The sequence below is a fragment of the Lolium perenne genome, chromosome 5 (genome assembly GCF_019359855.2).
Source record: "Lolium perenne isolate Kyuss_39 chromosome 5, Kyuss_2.0, whole genome shotgun sequence".
Classification (NCBI taxonomy): domain Eukaryota; kingdom Viridiplantae; phylum Streptophyta; class Magnoliopsida; order Poales; family Poaceae; genus Lolium; species Lolium perenne.
The window spans coordinates 30,702,542-30,718,480 of record NC_067248.2 but is presented as its reverse complement, the minus strand read 5'-3'; the positions used below and the strand labels follow the sequence as shown (position 1 = coordinate 30,718,480).

Sequence of the window (15,939 nt, the reverse complement as noted above, 5' to 3'; positions counted from 1 at the left end):
GTCGGTTGATGTATTTATTAATAATGCTCCTTAAGGTGTTCTTTATGAATTTTGCATGTAAGTTCAACCTTCAATTTTGAATTACCTAAAAAATCTGCCAACTAGCAATACTGATGCTACTGTTTGTATGTTCTACCAACATTTGGCAGTTGGACAGTGCTGCATTATTTGGTATTTTTTCTTATAGCTTTCAACTCATGCTCAATCTTTAAAAAAATACCTAATCCAGATAGGAAGAGTGGATTCATTATCACAACTTGGATCTATATAATTAGGCATGAAGAAGCAGGATAGACATGATGAGCACTAATGTGTATTTGCAAGTGCAACTTATTTTTCTACTGTTTCTTTTCAGGCCTGAGTAAATAGACCAGCTTAGTCAAATAATATAGATGAGTATTGAGTGTCTTACGTCGGTAGGAATTGCCTTCCATTAGTAAGGTGAACTACCAAATGACCCAATGTCGCAACATCTTTCTTTTAGATCGGAGGTTCAATATTTACTGCAGAAGATAGGGATCGAGTGCCAACGTGAATGCTACTCATGAAGTTTCTATGATATGTACGAGCTTTGTCTGATGGTAATAATATTTGTGGATAATTTCGTACCTCACCTTAGTTCGGTTTTCACCTGTTGAAACATTGTTATAGCAAATACTATGAATGATCAAGAGAATATTTAATATTAATTTCCGCACGCCTTTGTTCACAAAAATATGACAAGCACTCATCGAGTATTCTGATCATGTAATAAACATTTTTGAACTCAAATCATGAGACGCTCCGTTTTACATGAAAGTTTTTAGAGAGTCATGTGAAATTTTATAAATTCATCACTAAAAATTCCCGCCGCAACGCGCGGGGTATCATCTAGTTTAATAAAGGACGCACCCAGTGCTAAGAGCTCCAGCACTGTACGAGGTCTGGGGAAGGTGTTAGTGGCAAGCCTTACCCTCACCAAGTGCAATGTGAGGAAAATTGTACACTTACTTGGGGACGCTATAAGGGTGAGTTTTGTTACGAGGCCTTCAAGCATTGAGGAGACGAGGACGGGGGTGGTAGCAGCAGACCGGAACCAGTGACGGCGAGAGTAATACGATGATCATACATAGTTAGAAAATGTTGGTCCAGGGTATAACCGTAGGATGTTCGAATTTTCGTAAGTTTTAGAATTTGTAATGCTTGCCCAAATGAGTCATGCCAATACTATTATTCTGTCTGTCGGTGTGGAATCTCGGCCGCGGTTTGAACCTTTGGGAGGCCCGCCCCGATGCCAAAGCTGTTTTCGCTGGTCTACGGCGTGGACTAAAAGGCAAGCAAGTGTCTGTTTCGATTTCAACTCCCTCGTTTGTTTACTTCCCAGCGGCCGCAGCTTCAGACTGCAATGCTGTTTCTGCAGTCCCAAAGCTTCCAGCCATGTGAAGCTTTTCCTAGTCTCAAGTTTATATGAATCCATGGTGGCAGTCGAGGCAATTAGACGAAGCACCTGCCAGTGAATCCACAGTAACAATGTGACAATGTGAACGATAGTGTCAAATCATATCAATTTAAGGTTAAGATAATGCCATGGATCTGGACTGTAGTAGCATTAGTACCAGTGTAGTGGACGCTAGCACTGCAGCAGTCCCCCCACTCCGTCGAAACCAGCAAGCAGGATCTCACTGCGAGCTCCAGATCAGATTTTAGTTTATCTTCCTTTTCACCACGAGATCCATCCAGAGACCCAGTGCGCCCCCAGACAAATCTCACTGCACGCAGCCTCCTCTCTCCAATCACCAATTTCTTGTCCCCCAGCCGGCCTCTCTCCTTCCTCCTGCAGTCGCCGGCCGGCCTCCCGCTCTCGTTTCCTTGGACTCTCCGTTCCTTCCTCATCATTGTTGCCGTCCTTTTCCCCGTCTCCCTTTGCTGCTCAGCTCAAGAACCCACCACAGCCTCGGAAATCTCCAGCCTTCACCGCTTCACATTTCGCACGGCAACACTCGTAGTACAGAACAGAGGCCAGGAGGAAAGGGACCCCTTTGAAATGGCGGTGTTCTCCTCGTTCTTCTAGGGCTTGGGGCGTTGATTAGAGAGCTTGGGGTTCTTCTCGTGTGTGCTCTGTTCCCTGGATTCGGAAGCAGGAGGCCAGATCCGTCCCTTGCTTCGAGTTCGAGTGTAATGGGTGGTTCCATGAAGCTGGGCTCCAAGCCGGATGCTTTCACCAGGCGAGGCCAGGCATGGTAATGCTCTTCTTCTTCTTCCACTCACGGCTACCATTTTCAGTTCCTGAGATTCCTGGCTGAAATCGGAAGCTTCCTGGCCGGGATAAATCAACTGGGCGTGCTTTGTCCTGTTCCTGCTGCTAGTTTACAAAAGAAATTGATCTGTTTCAAATGGGGATTTGGGAGCACAGTAACTCAAGAATCTTTCTTTGTGGTTTTGTTCCTCTCTAGCATGGCAATTTGGTGTGTGTTTTGTCTAGTCTGCATCCACATTGCTGCTCCTTGTTCTCCTGCTAACCATGCTGTGCTTGTGGAGGCTCTAGGGTTTTCATTTTCCACTTTTTTTAGTTTCATGTACAGGAACAATTTAAAGGTTTTCTGGAGCTGAAATGCCAGATGGTGCAGGTGTTTTGTTCTAGTATTTCAGGGTGGACATTCCATGGTTTGGCCTACAGCAACCATCTGCTTCTTTTATTGCTTCTTTGTAAAAACAATGCCATTTTTTTATCAAGCCGCATGCTTGATGAGCACACAGAACCAACAAACAATAAAATAAAACAATACCATTTTGTTTCAGCAGATACTCTGAATGTGAAACATTGCCTTATCTGCTTTCTTTAGCCTCTAGCTGAACATGCATGCCAAAAGAATGTGATTAGTGATTTGCTGATGCCCATCTTCTTGTGGGTCTTACAGGTTCTGCACAACTGGACTTCCCAGTGATGTTATTGTCGAGGTCGGGGAGATGTCCTTCCACCTCCACAAGGTAATTTACTTTCCAGTCTATGACTAATTCGCTTTAAATTTGTGATGATCAGAAGCCAGATGTTATTTTTCTCAACAAAAAAAAGCAAGATGTTGTAGCTTAGCTCGTACTTGTATTAGACCGTTAAGTAGTAGAAGTTCAAAGAAAAAACATCATCTTTACCTTGTTAGCTTTTCTTACATTTAACTCTTAATTCTTAGATGGTGAGATGTACTTTTCAGTACAGTCCTTACAGTTACACATTAACAAAGGGGTTCTAAAAAAAAGAGCATTTACAAACAACTTTCTCTCAAATATTCACCTTCCAAGTGTGAGGTTGTTATTTACTGGTTATCCTTTTGTTCTGAATTTTCTTTACCTCCTTGCAGTTTCCTCTGCTTTCAAAGAGTCCCATCCTGGGAAGGTTGATGGAGGAGAACTCAGACCTAGATGAATGTATAATCAAACTATCCGACATCCCAGGGGGTGCAAAATCATTCGAGTTAGTGGCAAGGTTCTGCTATGGTGTCAAGATAGAGCTCTCTCCGGCCAACATTGTCCACCTTCGATGTGCCGCGGAATATCTTCAGATGACAGAAGAAACAGCCGCAGATAACCTTATCAACCAGGCAGAAACGTTCTTTAACCAAGCTGTCCTCCGCAGCTGGAAAGATTCCCTGGAAGCACTCAAGACATGTGATGTCCTTCTTCCTCACGCCGAAGACCTTCACATCGCGAAGAGATGCGTCGAGTCGTTGGCTGCCAAGGCTAGCATTGATCCGGACCTCTTTGGCTGGCCAGTCTCAGAACACGGTGCGATGCTAAGCCCTGAGGGCAGTGTACTGTGGAATGGCATTAGCACGGGCGCAAAGCTCGGGAACTTCAGCTCAAATTGGTGGTATGATGATGCGTCATCATTGAGCTTCCCTACGTACAAGAGGCTCATTTCCACTATGGAGTCAAGAGGCGCCAAGGAGGAGATCATTGCGGGTTCGCTTATGTACTATGCCAAGAAGTGTCTTCCAGGATTGAATAGGCGTCAAAGCAAGGGACTGGTGGCAGTGCCCCTGAATTCTGCTATTACCCTGTCTGAGGAAGAACAAAGGCGTCTGCTCGAGGACATTGACAGGATGCTACCTCTTCAGAGAGGTCTAGTATCCACAAATGTTTTGCTCTGGCTGCTTCGAACTGCCATGATTCTGAAAGTCAGCCGTGCTTGCATCTCCAACTTAGAGAAAAGGGTTGGCATGCAACTAGATAAAGCCACGCTGGAGGATCTACTGCTGCCCAACTTCTCGTACACCATGGACACACTCTACAATGTTGAATGTGTGCGCAGGATCCTTGATCACTTCTTGGAAATGGACCAGACGACCGGCGGCAGTGGTTCCCCGTGCTTGGATGATGTGATGGCTTCTCCCTCACTGGCGCCGATCACCGCTGTTGCTAAGCTAATCGATGGCTACCTCGCAGAGATTGCACCAGACATGAATCTGAAGCCACCGAAATTCGAATCTCTTGCAGCTTCTTTGCCTGAATATGCTCGGCCTCTAGACGATGGTCTTTACCGTGCCATTGATGTATATTTAAAGGTAAATTCTTGAGCCTCCTTTATCTGTGTTATTTATTTATTTGTTCAAACTGATACTTCTCCATAGTCCAGGTGACACTTGTGTCCATACTTCTCTAACACATTGTCGATTATGTTTTGACACCAAAAATTGAACCCACGACTGCCATTCTTACCGTTGTTTAATATTGTTCCTCAATGCTGACAGGCGCATTCTAGTCTACCGGAGTCCGAGCGTGAGCAGCTCTGCCGGCTGATCGACTGCCAGAAGCTCTCCCTAGAGGCATGCACCCACGCGGCGCAGAATGAGCGCTTGCCCCTTCGCGTGGTGGTGCAGGTCCTCTTCTTCGAGCAGCTCCAGCTGCGGACATCCATCGCTGGGTGCCTGATGGTCTCCGACAACCTCGAAGGAGGATCCTCACGTACCCTGCGCGGCAGCGACGCGGTCGCCATGTCGGGTGAAGCCGGTGCCAGCTGGGTCACCACGGCGGCAGTGAGGGAGAACCAGGCGCTCAGGGCCGGCATGGACAGCATGCGGCTGCGTCTGGCGGAGCTCGAGAGGGAGTGCTCCGGCATGCGGCAGGACATCCGGAAGCTCGGAGGCGGGAAGGACGGCGGGTGGGCAGCGCGGGTGCAGCGGGTGTTCAGCCTGAAGATGAAGCTGCAGATGTGCAGCACCGACGAGGGGAGGATCAGCGAGCAGCACCGTAGCGCGGCCGCAAAGCTAGAGAAGCTTCAGGCCAAGGTGTCCAAGCACAAGAAGCACCTCTCCATTAATGCCTGAACTCTGAAGCATTTGTACCACGGCATGGAAGTCTCTCTCTTATCTTGCTCTTGCTGTATCTTCCTGCTGAATGTGCACTGGCAGCGTTCTTCAAGTGAAACTGTCACTGACGTTTTGGGTGTTAGTGGTGGTGGTGTATATGGAACCAGCATGTCATGCAACTAAGAAATTGGAGCACACTGACGTAGGCACCGTGGGGAATTTCGCAGGAAACGGGTCTTTCAGGCATGATCTGAAGAAGAGGAAAAGAGGTTTCATGATTTTTACTTGGGGAAAATTTGCTACAGGTACAGGACACCGTTATTTTCTGTTTGTTGGAGCATAGTGCCCGATCTTATCTTCTTATCTTTGCTAACACATTGTAGTATTTGGAACCGGCTATAGAATGGTAATTATGACACAAAATCATAAGGAAAACGCTGACGCTCCCCCGGGGGAACAGCGCTCGGATCCTCCGCCTCGATCGCTGGACGCGTGTAACGTGGGCCCCACATCTTATCTCTTCCACCTCCTTCCCCAAATCGCAACGAGACGCCTCCACTCTCCAGCGACCTGCACTTCCTCCTCCTTGCCGGCGTGTCCCGATGCTCTCCCTTGCCGGTGTTCCCCGTGCTCCACCCGCCGCCGGGCGCCCCACCTCCGCCGGGCGCCACCGGGCCCCCACCTCCGCCGGGCGCCGCCGGGCCCCACCTCCTCGGCGCGCCACCGCCCTCCTACCGCCTCCGCGTGCCTCCGGCCCCCCACCTTCGCTCGCGCGTCGGCCCCCGGCTCGGGTGCGCCGCCGGAGCCCCAGGACATCCGTGCACCGCCGGGCCCCTCCTCCTCGCGTCGTCGGGTTCCTCGGCACCTCAGTGCGTCGCCGGCCCCCCAACCTTCTCCGTGCGCTCCCCCCCCCCCCCCACCTCCTCCATGCGCCGCTGGTAGGGAGGCATTCCCCCATGCTCCTCATGTTGCTCCACTAGCCGCCCGCCCGAGCTTCTTCCTTCGCCGGCGCCGTGTGGTTTTTAGGGTGTGACAAATCGGCCCTGAATTTCTCCTACAGCTGCACTGGATTCTGCCCCATTTGTTGTCGGTGCCTGTCGTCAACTCCTGCCCCATTTTTTTGCTACTTTTTATTCTATGTCGTTGCTACAATTGTTATGTATTTCTGCTATAATAGTACACATTTGTTTCTCCCAGATTTTCGGCTAGAGTTTTGCGATGAAGTCATTTTTGCTACTTTTGTTCTATATATCGTTGCTACAATTATTCTGTATTTCGGCTGTAAGTTCTCCGGTGAGGTCTCCGCCGAGCTTTCGACGAGGTCGGTTTTGCTACAATAGCAAAAAAAAGTTGCTACAATTTTTGTGTTTTTGTGCTACTTTTAGCATTTTTTTTTGCTACTATGTCTCCGGTGAGGTTTCCGACGACGCCTCCGGCGAGTTCCCGGGTGACATCTCCGGCGAGTTTTCTTTTTTCGAGGTCTCCGATGAGGTCGGTGTTGCTACAATACCAGAATTTGTTTGCTACAATAGTACAACATTTTCGCTACATCGTCTCCGGCGAGGTCTCCGGCGAGTCTTCGACGAGATCTGTGTGTATTTTGGAAGAACCATGTTTTGCTACAATTGTGTTGATTTTGCTACAAACGAACCGTTTTTTGCTACTTTGGTACATTATGGTAGCAAAAGTGGGACTGAGGTATTCTGTGACACGTGTCATAATCTGGATGGTCCAATTGAGCTAATCCTACGGCTGTCCACCCGGAGGATTAGAAATCTAATCCCCCGGGGACGCTCAGCGTGCCCCAAATCATAATGGTACCTGACGAAACAAACACAATCGAGCGTGGCAAACCCAGATGATAGCGGCGTTTTTTTCTTGACCCACATGTCCCATGGTGAGTGGCGTAGATGTGATTGTGCTGTGCACGGGATCTGCCGTGCAAATTGTGCCCGTCCGATTTACATTGGCTTCTACTTTAAAAGTCGTGTTGAACCAAATCACTGTGTTTGATTGTGTTTCAGAAATTAAAATCGGATTGATTTGCAAAAAACACTGTTGTATTATGATCCAAATTCATTCTAAAGGGAGGCTAACTTCTGACGAGCGGAGCGAGGCCCGTCGCTCTCCGGGTACGGATCGATGCCACCGTCTATATATACCTCTTGTAAGCCGCCGGATAGGGTTTATCAGATTATAAGATATCTCATGGCGTTTGTAAACACTCCCTGATATAGTAAAGTTTTGCTGGCTAGCGTCCGTGGTTTTTATCTCTCTTTGTTGGGGAGGGTTTTCCACGCTCAAATCTTATGTCCCCTGCGTGTGTTCCTTTATCATTCTTCGTTATTTGCTTGTCGCTTTTATAACAGGGTCTGTCTAGCGGACGCACAGGCACCCGTTCCTACGTTCTGGCACACCCCCGTAAAAGGAAGGAGACTGCTCCGATTTCCCTCACAGACCCAGCGACCACCCCGATTTGGAAATTTTGTCAAAAAGGACCACCTGCCCACTGAAATGTCAAAAGAGACCACATGTGAACGGAAATGCCAAAACTGCCGTGGCGGCAGCACGGCCAGGCGACGCGTGGCACCTGCCGCCGGAGCCGGTGGCGGCAGGGCCTGCCGCCGTCAGTCGTGGCGGCATGTCCGCCTCCGTGAGCCGGCCGTCAACGCAGCGCAGCCGACGTCGCCATGCCGCCCTGGCCGGTGGAGGAACGCTGAGCTGGCAGGCCTGCCGCCACCACCGGTGGTGGCATGTGCTGCTGCCCCGACAGCCCTGCACAGCGCGTTGACGGCGCTGATTCCGACGCTGATGGCTCTGATTCCCACGCAAACTGTGTCAGATTCGGGCTGTCTCTGATTCTGAGGCTGTTTGGTCCGGTTTGAGTCTATTTGGCACTAGTTTTTGCACTTTCAGCTATACTAGTTGAATGCCCGTGCGTTGCTACGGCTCCCACAATTTATATTTTAGTTAGATATGTAAACATAATACACATGAAAATTCATGTTTACAAAAAAACATAGCCACAAAGCTATAGTCTGACATCATATGTATAAAATGCAACAACCCAACAATTATATCTTTTTAACTAAGATTTTACTTCTCTCGTATCCTAAAGACAACCCAACAATGCTTTTTATAGTTGAGTAATATTTCACTTGCTTATTGTTTGAGACGTCTTAAAATAACATATGCATCAGCAAGCAATTTACAAGCTTGTCTTGCCATTGTTAGGGCGGGAGTCAATATTTCTCTGCAAAGAATAGTGTAAGAATAAATTATATATATGTGTCCCAAATTAGTAATTAAAACCTACATGAAGTTTAATATATCTTGTTTATAAATTTTATTTCCAACTATAACTGGCCCCGTGTGGCAAAATGTAGAGTTTTTTTTGAAGATGTTGCTTCTTTAGAAGATTGCTCATGCATAATTGAAATTAGATTAAGCGCTTACATAGAACAACAAAAACATAGAGACATCAACTAAAAGTTGTTTTACTCTACCTTGGCACACACTCTAGCTTAAGAATGTTGCAACAAAAACTTATGTTTTCTTTCTCCCATGAATTACCACAATGCATCAAGGGGTTCCACCTTACTCCTCGCTACATGGCTTCTCCTTTATTTCCGCCGCCCTCTTGATTATGCATCTCGCTTGTGCTGGTATATATAGTCATCAAACTTCAGCATGATTATTATGGGTTGTTATCCTTGTACTATGCAACACATTGGCAAAAGAGTGGTGGTTAACACCCAAGGTTGTCTCCTTTTTTTTCCTAAACACAATGCAATCGTAGATGCTCTCACATACGTACCACTTGGGCTTGTGTGGCCGTGTAAAGTTCACAAGAAATTATGGAAAACTTGTATTGTCGAGCTCTCTTTCGTGGATGCAGAGTATAACCACTTAGCCCCCATTGTTAAGAAAACTGTTAAAAATGTACAAACAAATAACCATTAGCGTACATTGTCGGAGTCACAAGCTAGGTTCTAGGAAAATGTATAGCTAATGAAGCTCCTCAAAATGTAAAACCTCCTAATTCTCTAAGCTTATAAGATACAACTCTATCTTTGAAGATGAAATATCATACTAACATGCATTTTTATATGGGATTTTCATGCTTAACCCGTGAACATAGTTGAAATTCACACATGTCTCGTCAACATCACAACAACTTAATGTGATGCAAAGAGCAAGAAAAATGCTAAATTGAAATTTTAGTACAATGAAATTGACAAACACCAAATAACGTGTATGTACTATGCTAACAATTAATCAAATTACTTGCTTGCTTTTTCAAAAGGAGAACATGTTTTTGTAAATAGTTGGCAAGTGCAGTTCAAACCATAAGATAGTGCACCTAAAAATGACATAGTTGGGTTGTACGGCACCAACGGGCCAAAACACTTCACATAGTTACTTACCAAAAGGAAAACCAACCAATAGTTCAGTTCATGCACCTTGAGAAAAGAATCTAAAAGAATATGAGAAATCGAGGATAATTAAGTAGGTGACCCTAGTTTTGATGTTTTTTTTGTAGCCGACACAACCAATGCATATATAAGAAGACCAACGCTATAGGGTGTAAATGGGATAAAATGCGGGATATTGCATATGTGCTGCATGTGCCAGCGATGGATAAGTTGGACACTAAAGCAGCACGCCAAATCTGATTGCAATTAAGCGGTGCCCGCATAAGCCTCCATAGCACGCACCCAACTAAAGGATTCAGCTAGCCAGCAGCATACATACACATTGGCCATGGTAGTGTGCTGGCAGCATGCTACAACCAAGAATTGCAGATTCAACAAAAAGATCAATAGGAGAGTTCAGAAAAATGATACAAATAGATGCAAGGAAGGAATTATTGTTCATGATTTTGATAGATTTCTCCTTGCGGGCCTCAACACCGCTCGACCGCTCTGATAGTCCAATGTAACTGTTCATCATCGATTGATGAACTGACATGGTGAGTATGGAGGATGGGGTTGAGGAGAGACAGAAGAGGGAAGGCAAATGTTGGACTGACCCGATTGTGGAAGCCATGGCAGAGCATCACCGTTCCCCGTTTCAATCGTTTTGCAGGATATGTGTGTTTGGATGTGGGCTAAGTGATTGTTTGCTTAATCCCACATAAAAATCTAGCACACTCTGCATACAAGATTTTGGAGGGGGCTCCATTTGCAGATCGCACCTGCTTGCACCCTGAATGGAAACTCACTGTGATGTTTCAACAAGGAAAACAAATAACATAACAAGGGATATATATTGTCTCAATTCTCACCTTATTATCAAGCCTGACATCTCATATGAATTGTACATGTTCTGGTCCATCTAGAGCTGCAACAACATAAATACGTATCCAATATTCAGTGGGCATAAATATAATTCAAAATTGATGTTTTAAATAACGACAACAATGCAGCCAGTGTTGTTGCTCTTCTCTGACAAGTATTTTTTTTCTAGAACCGAGGAGGATCCAACTCACCTATTGATTGGTTTCGCACACCTTCAGGTTCTTGTATCCGAGTAATTTAGAGTGACTCGCCGAAGGACCTAAAGCCTCAAAGTTGAATTTGCGCTAGCACTCCATCTATTTTTTTTAATAAATTCATCTCCAAATTGATCAAAATCTGGCCCCAAAATAAATATTAATAGCTAAAAACATTTGTACCTAGAGAGAACTAAAGAACCGAAACTGAATAATGTTTCTACATCAGGGTATTGCAGATGAAAATGTTAAAGCATATCAAGATTTTCCGCAATCAAAGATACCAATGAAAGTATGGAACTTAATGCCTTGGCAAAAAACACCTCTTGATGTGTACATATCTTCAGAATTAGAATTGTGGAACGAGAAATCTGCAATGTAAAGTACAAATTTATACAATATAATATAATAATATAATGGGGAAGAAAAAAGAGTCAGAATGGTGTGCTCTGCTCACCAAGCTTCACAAAGCCTTGGAGGGCTACAGTGTATCCTCTTTTGTTGTAGGCTGTAGCTGGTGAGGAGCGTGGGTTTAGCTCATTGCAAGAAGAACGTCTAGATGCGTCTGGTATTTTTAATTAGATCAACCAAAGCAGTGTGCAACACAATAAAATTCCAGTGACACGTAACTCTCTTACAAGGCGGTCAATTTTCACTTGATTTGAACTAACTGCAGGGATCCTACACGATCAATTTAGGTGCTAAGTTCACCGGCAGACCAACACCGAGACCCTTGCGACTTGCGAGATGCGCGCATTGCTTCTACACATGGCCACCGTTGCCGACAGTGTTCATATTTCAAAAGAAGATTGTGTTCTCTGGTACTACTCCTATACTTGTCGCTGGTCCTGCTCCTAAATAACACACCGGCATCATGCAGCAAAAAATCAGAGAGGTAGAAGGGAGGAAGAAGATGGGAGGGAGAGGGGAGAGGTGTCGTGGTTCAGCAACTGTCGGCCGGTGATCTGGTGCTATGGCAGCCCCACGCGTTTAGACCTTCGTCGTGGGTTCCACGCAGCTTCAGTTCACCGCGCCGCCTTAGACGACGCTGATGGTGATGGGTTACCTCAGGTCCGGGCGCCTCCGTTTTTCTCTAGCCGGCAGTCGTCGCGCTAGGTCCGGCAACCAACAAGCTCCAATGTAGCGCCCATGCCATGGTCACACAGAGATTGAGACGGGAGGGGAAGGCAAGTCAGCAGAAAAGGGATTTTGGTGCAAGACAAGGAAAGACATCTTTCCTAATTAATTTGTACCGTGTCCTTGATTGATACCTTGAATCCTTAAGATGGGTTGGCAAGGAAATATGCGTTTCATTAATTGATACCGCTGATTGAGGATACCATAATTCACCGTTAAATGAGATCGGACGATTGGATGGTAAGCGGAGATGGGGAGATTATATTGGACGGACAAGATGCTTTTAACGATGATCACCAAAGTGCGTTGAGTGTCAAACGACCAACTCTCATTTAATAGTAAAGATTAGAGACTGTAGTTGTACAGAAAATTGATTGTATGATTCTCCGACATGAGTTGACGTCCGCCGCTGATACGGAAACGTGACCACCGAAAGTGTGCAGCGCCGCATGCTTTATAACCAGCCGCTGCTTAGTGCATTGTTGCGAACACGCGCACCTGCTCTCCTCTGTCTTCCCGTATGAGCTGAAAGAACACACTTAGTTGGTCTCCTGTCTTGCTGAGAACACAACCATAGTTTGTTGATTAAGTGCAATGATTAAGTGCATGATGCAATAGAAGGGAAAGCAACAAGGTTAGTTCATTTGGATATTTGATTTTATTCGTACATGCATAATTTTTATGTTTCCATTTCTAGTAAGTAGACACGCATCATTATATTAGCATAGCATGTAAGGCACTGTAATATTTTTAGAAGCACGTAATTATAGTTAGAAATGCAACATGATGGTGTGTAATGTAGTATTATTGTATATGTATGAGTGAAATTGAAATGCAGCATGACTATATGTAGTGTAGTATTATTATAGTGTAGTATTATTGGACGTAACTACACGGCGTATATGAGAAAATGGTCTAATTTTTCGAAGTAATGTGTGCGTATGTTAGGTTGATTTTATTCGTTGATGACCCTGTGTATTCTTCTTGGATTATCGCAAAACAAAAGAAACATGCACATGTTATAACTACATACCTTGTATTAGCATATTATGTACAGCGAGTGAGATTTTATGAAGGATGTAATTTAATTTGAAATAGAACAACACGTAGTGCAACGTACTATTATTGCATGTATGACTGAAAATTAAAGAGATGGATAATTTGTTGAACTAATAACCGTATGTTAGGAACATGCTTTAACTCGCAAATTTTAATGTGTATTTTAGGTGGATTGAAGTATGCACATGCTCTCTCACTGTTATTATTTGGATTATTGTGGCGCGTAAATTATTATTTGGAAGAATATCTATCTGCAAATTAAGGTATATATATGATGTCTTTTAATATTTTGTCTTGTGTATTTTTTTGCCGTATTATTTAGAAAAGGAAGGATTAATTATTTTCGTAAAGTCTTACCGCCATGTTAGAATAAGTGTTGTAATGAAATTATTAAAACAGTAATATGATTTAAGGTAGGATGTTACTAATATTATTTTAAAAATCCGGTTGTGCGGTAGGTACGATGGAAAATTTGGTAGTGTACTATGGGGACGTCGTACGTGACGAATTCGGTGGGGTGGATTTCTCGAACTGCGACTCGATGGAAGTTGCAGTGATAGATATGGTCAATAGAGCATTTGCGGATGTAAGAAAAATCATCCGAGCCCCATTTGGTCAGGAGATGCGTGGACAGAGGATGACGGTTGAGGCTCTTATCGTCGTAGAAGGGAATGGACCTCCCCGTTGGGGTTTGCGGGAGGTAAAAAATGATACAAATTGGCGTACGTACATGAGGTTTGCAAGCACACCTGGTGCTGCTATGTACGGACGGCCGATGGTGTATGTGAAGTTTATTTCAGCTACTGATGATGCTGGAAGCAGTAGGAGCGCTGCAGAAGAGCAGCTGTCCATCACCGCAGGCCCTAGCACCGGCCTGTCGGATCAGCTTTCCATCACCGCTGCTCGTAGCATCGACCCATCGGAGCAGATGCCTAGCCACCATAATGTTGACCCAGGATATTGGTCCACGGTCGGCGACATCAGCGAACATGTGGAGGGATTGCCTGAGGCGTTGGATGATGATGCTCGTTCATCTTCGTCCGAATCCTCGTCGGATGAAGAAGGAGTAGGTCCTCCCCAGAGGGCGGTCCCAGGTCCAATGGACCCTGACTTCCTGCAGACCATGACCATAAGCAATGAATTTCGGTCTGTTCCAGGCCTAGGAGAGGATAGTCTGCTAGTTGGGCAAAGTTTCCCTGACAAGGACTCCGCTGACCAGGCAATAAAGAGGTATGCATTGAGCATATCTCGGGAGCACAGAGTGAAGCAGTCTGATCGAAGTCAGCTAAAAGTGATATGTGTCAAATTGAATGAGGGGTGCATGGGGAGAGTGATCGCTCGAAAGAGCTCTGGGGTATGTCAGTCCTGGCATATCTCAAAAATAGAACCACATAGTTGCGAGCAGGTGGGGGCTATGGCTAAGCACCGCAACGTCACCGCAAAATATTTGTCACATATCTTGCAAGTGGCGGTGGAAAAAGACATCAATGTTAGTGTGAAGACGCTGCAAGAGACTGCAGAAGATCAGATTGGCTTCTCTGTCAGCTCCGGAAAGGCAAGGCGTGCCAAGGAGGACATTTTCCAGAGGCTATATGGCACATATGAGCAAGCATATGACCTAGCCCCCAGACTGCTCCATCAGATATCATCAAGTAAACCGGGGACTCAAGTATTCAGGAGAGAACGTCCACACCCCAGGGAGCAAAATGAAGAAATACTTGACCGTTTATTCTGGGCATTCCCGCAGGCTATACAGGCATTTCAACACTGTCGTCCGGTGTTGTCAATAGATGGTACCTTCCTCACTGGAAAGTAAAAGGGTACACTCCTGTTGGCGATCGCAGCAGATGCAAACAATCAGCTCCTTCCTATTGCATATGCATTGGTGGAGAGCGAGAACAAAGATAGCTGGTTCTGGTTCTTATGCTGCTTGAAGATTTCAGTTGTCGGAAATCGCCCCAATGTTTGCATCATCTCTGATCGCAACACGGGGCTATTGAGTGTGCTCGAATTTATGAAGGTGGCACAAGATCCAGAATGGGGGTGGCCCGATCTAGAGACAAGGTGGTGCATGCGGCACTTGGCAGCCAATTTTTACTCAAAGTTCAAGAACAAGGATTGGTTCAAGCTGTTCAAGAGAATGTGCATGCAGAAGACAGAAGAGAAGATGAATGCAATTTGGAGTGGAATCAATGGCGAAATTGAGAAAGCTGCGTTGCCACAGAGAAGAGATCGGAGGGGCAATACCAGGACAGTTAATTTATCTACGCGGATTGCCGAGAGTTGCCCTGATTTAAGCAAGTGGGCGCTTTCTCATGACTCTGGGGCACGGTACGGCATAATGACCACCAACATGTCAGAGGTGTACAATGGTGTGCTGAAAGGTGTGCGCGCCCTCCCTATCACGGCGTTGATTACTGAAACTTGGAACCGGACTTTGTCGTACTTTGCAGACAGAGTCCAGGTTGCCAACGCTCGGGACGCACTGAACAAGCCATGGTCTGAAAAGATGCAGCGACATCTCGACGAGAAAGCAAAAAAATCACAAAGCCATGGTTTCCGTCAAATTGACGCACTTAGGAATAAGTGGGAAATACATGTACGCGCCAAGTTTGTGAGAGGCCACCACAGAGGCTCAAGAAAGCATGCTGTCACCCTCGGAACTAGCTCGTGTGAGTGCAGTTGTAACAAGCCAAAACTTTTGGGATACCCTTGTAGTCATGTCCTCAAGGCTGCTTCAGCACAGAACATCAGCGTGCAGTCCTACATATCTCCGTACTTCAACACATACAACCTACTGCACACATGGAATGGTGAGTTCTGGACATGGGGCATTGGGCAGCACTATAGGGATATATGGCCGGATAAATCCACCATATGGGTTTCGGACCCGACGTTGAAGAGGACCGCGAAGGGTCGATGTCAATCTCGCCGTCATAGAAATGACATGGACCATAGTCAGTCGGG

The 15,939-nt window shown here is 45.7% G+C and overlaps 1 protein-coding gene across 1 annotated transcript; it reads left to right on the top strand.

Annotated features, from left to right (window-relative positions):
- Positions 1–1,591: 1,591 nt before the first annotated feature.
- On the top strand, positions 1,592–5,483 carry LOC127298646 (BTB/POZ domain-containing protein At1g30440). The gene is made up of 4 exons (XM_051328496.2): positions 1,592–2,219; positions 2,898–2,967; positions 3,336–4,538; positions 4,725–5,483. The coding sequence occupies exons 1-4, from the start codon at positions 2,158–2,160 to the stop codon at positions 5,298–5,300; spliced, it is 1,911 nt and encodes a 636-aa protein (XP_051184456.1). The 5' UTR covers positions 1,592–2,157; the 3' UTR covers positions 5,301–5,483.
- The last annotated feature ends 10,456 nt before the right edge of the window (positions 5,484–15,939 follow it).

Coding starts and splice junctions, on each gene's coding strand:
- LOC127298646 (XM_051328496.2), top strand. CDS start 2,158: ATGGGTGGTTCCATGAAGCTGGGCTCCAAGCCGGATGCTTTCACCAGG. Junction 2,220..2,897: donor ACCAGGCGAGGCCAGGCATG/GTAATGCTCTTC, acceptor TGGGTCTTACAG/GTTCTGCACAACTGGACTTC. Junction 4,539..4,724: donor CCATTGATGTATATTTAAAG/GTAAATTCTTGA, acceptor CAATGCTGACAG/GCGCATTCTAGTCTACCGGA.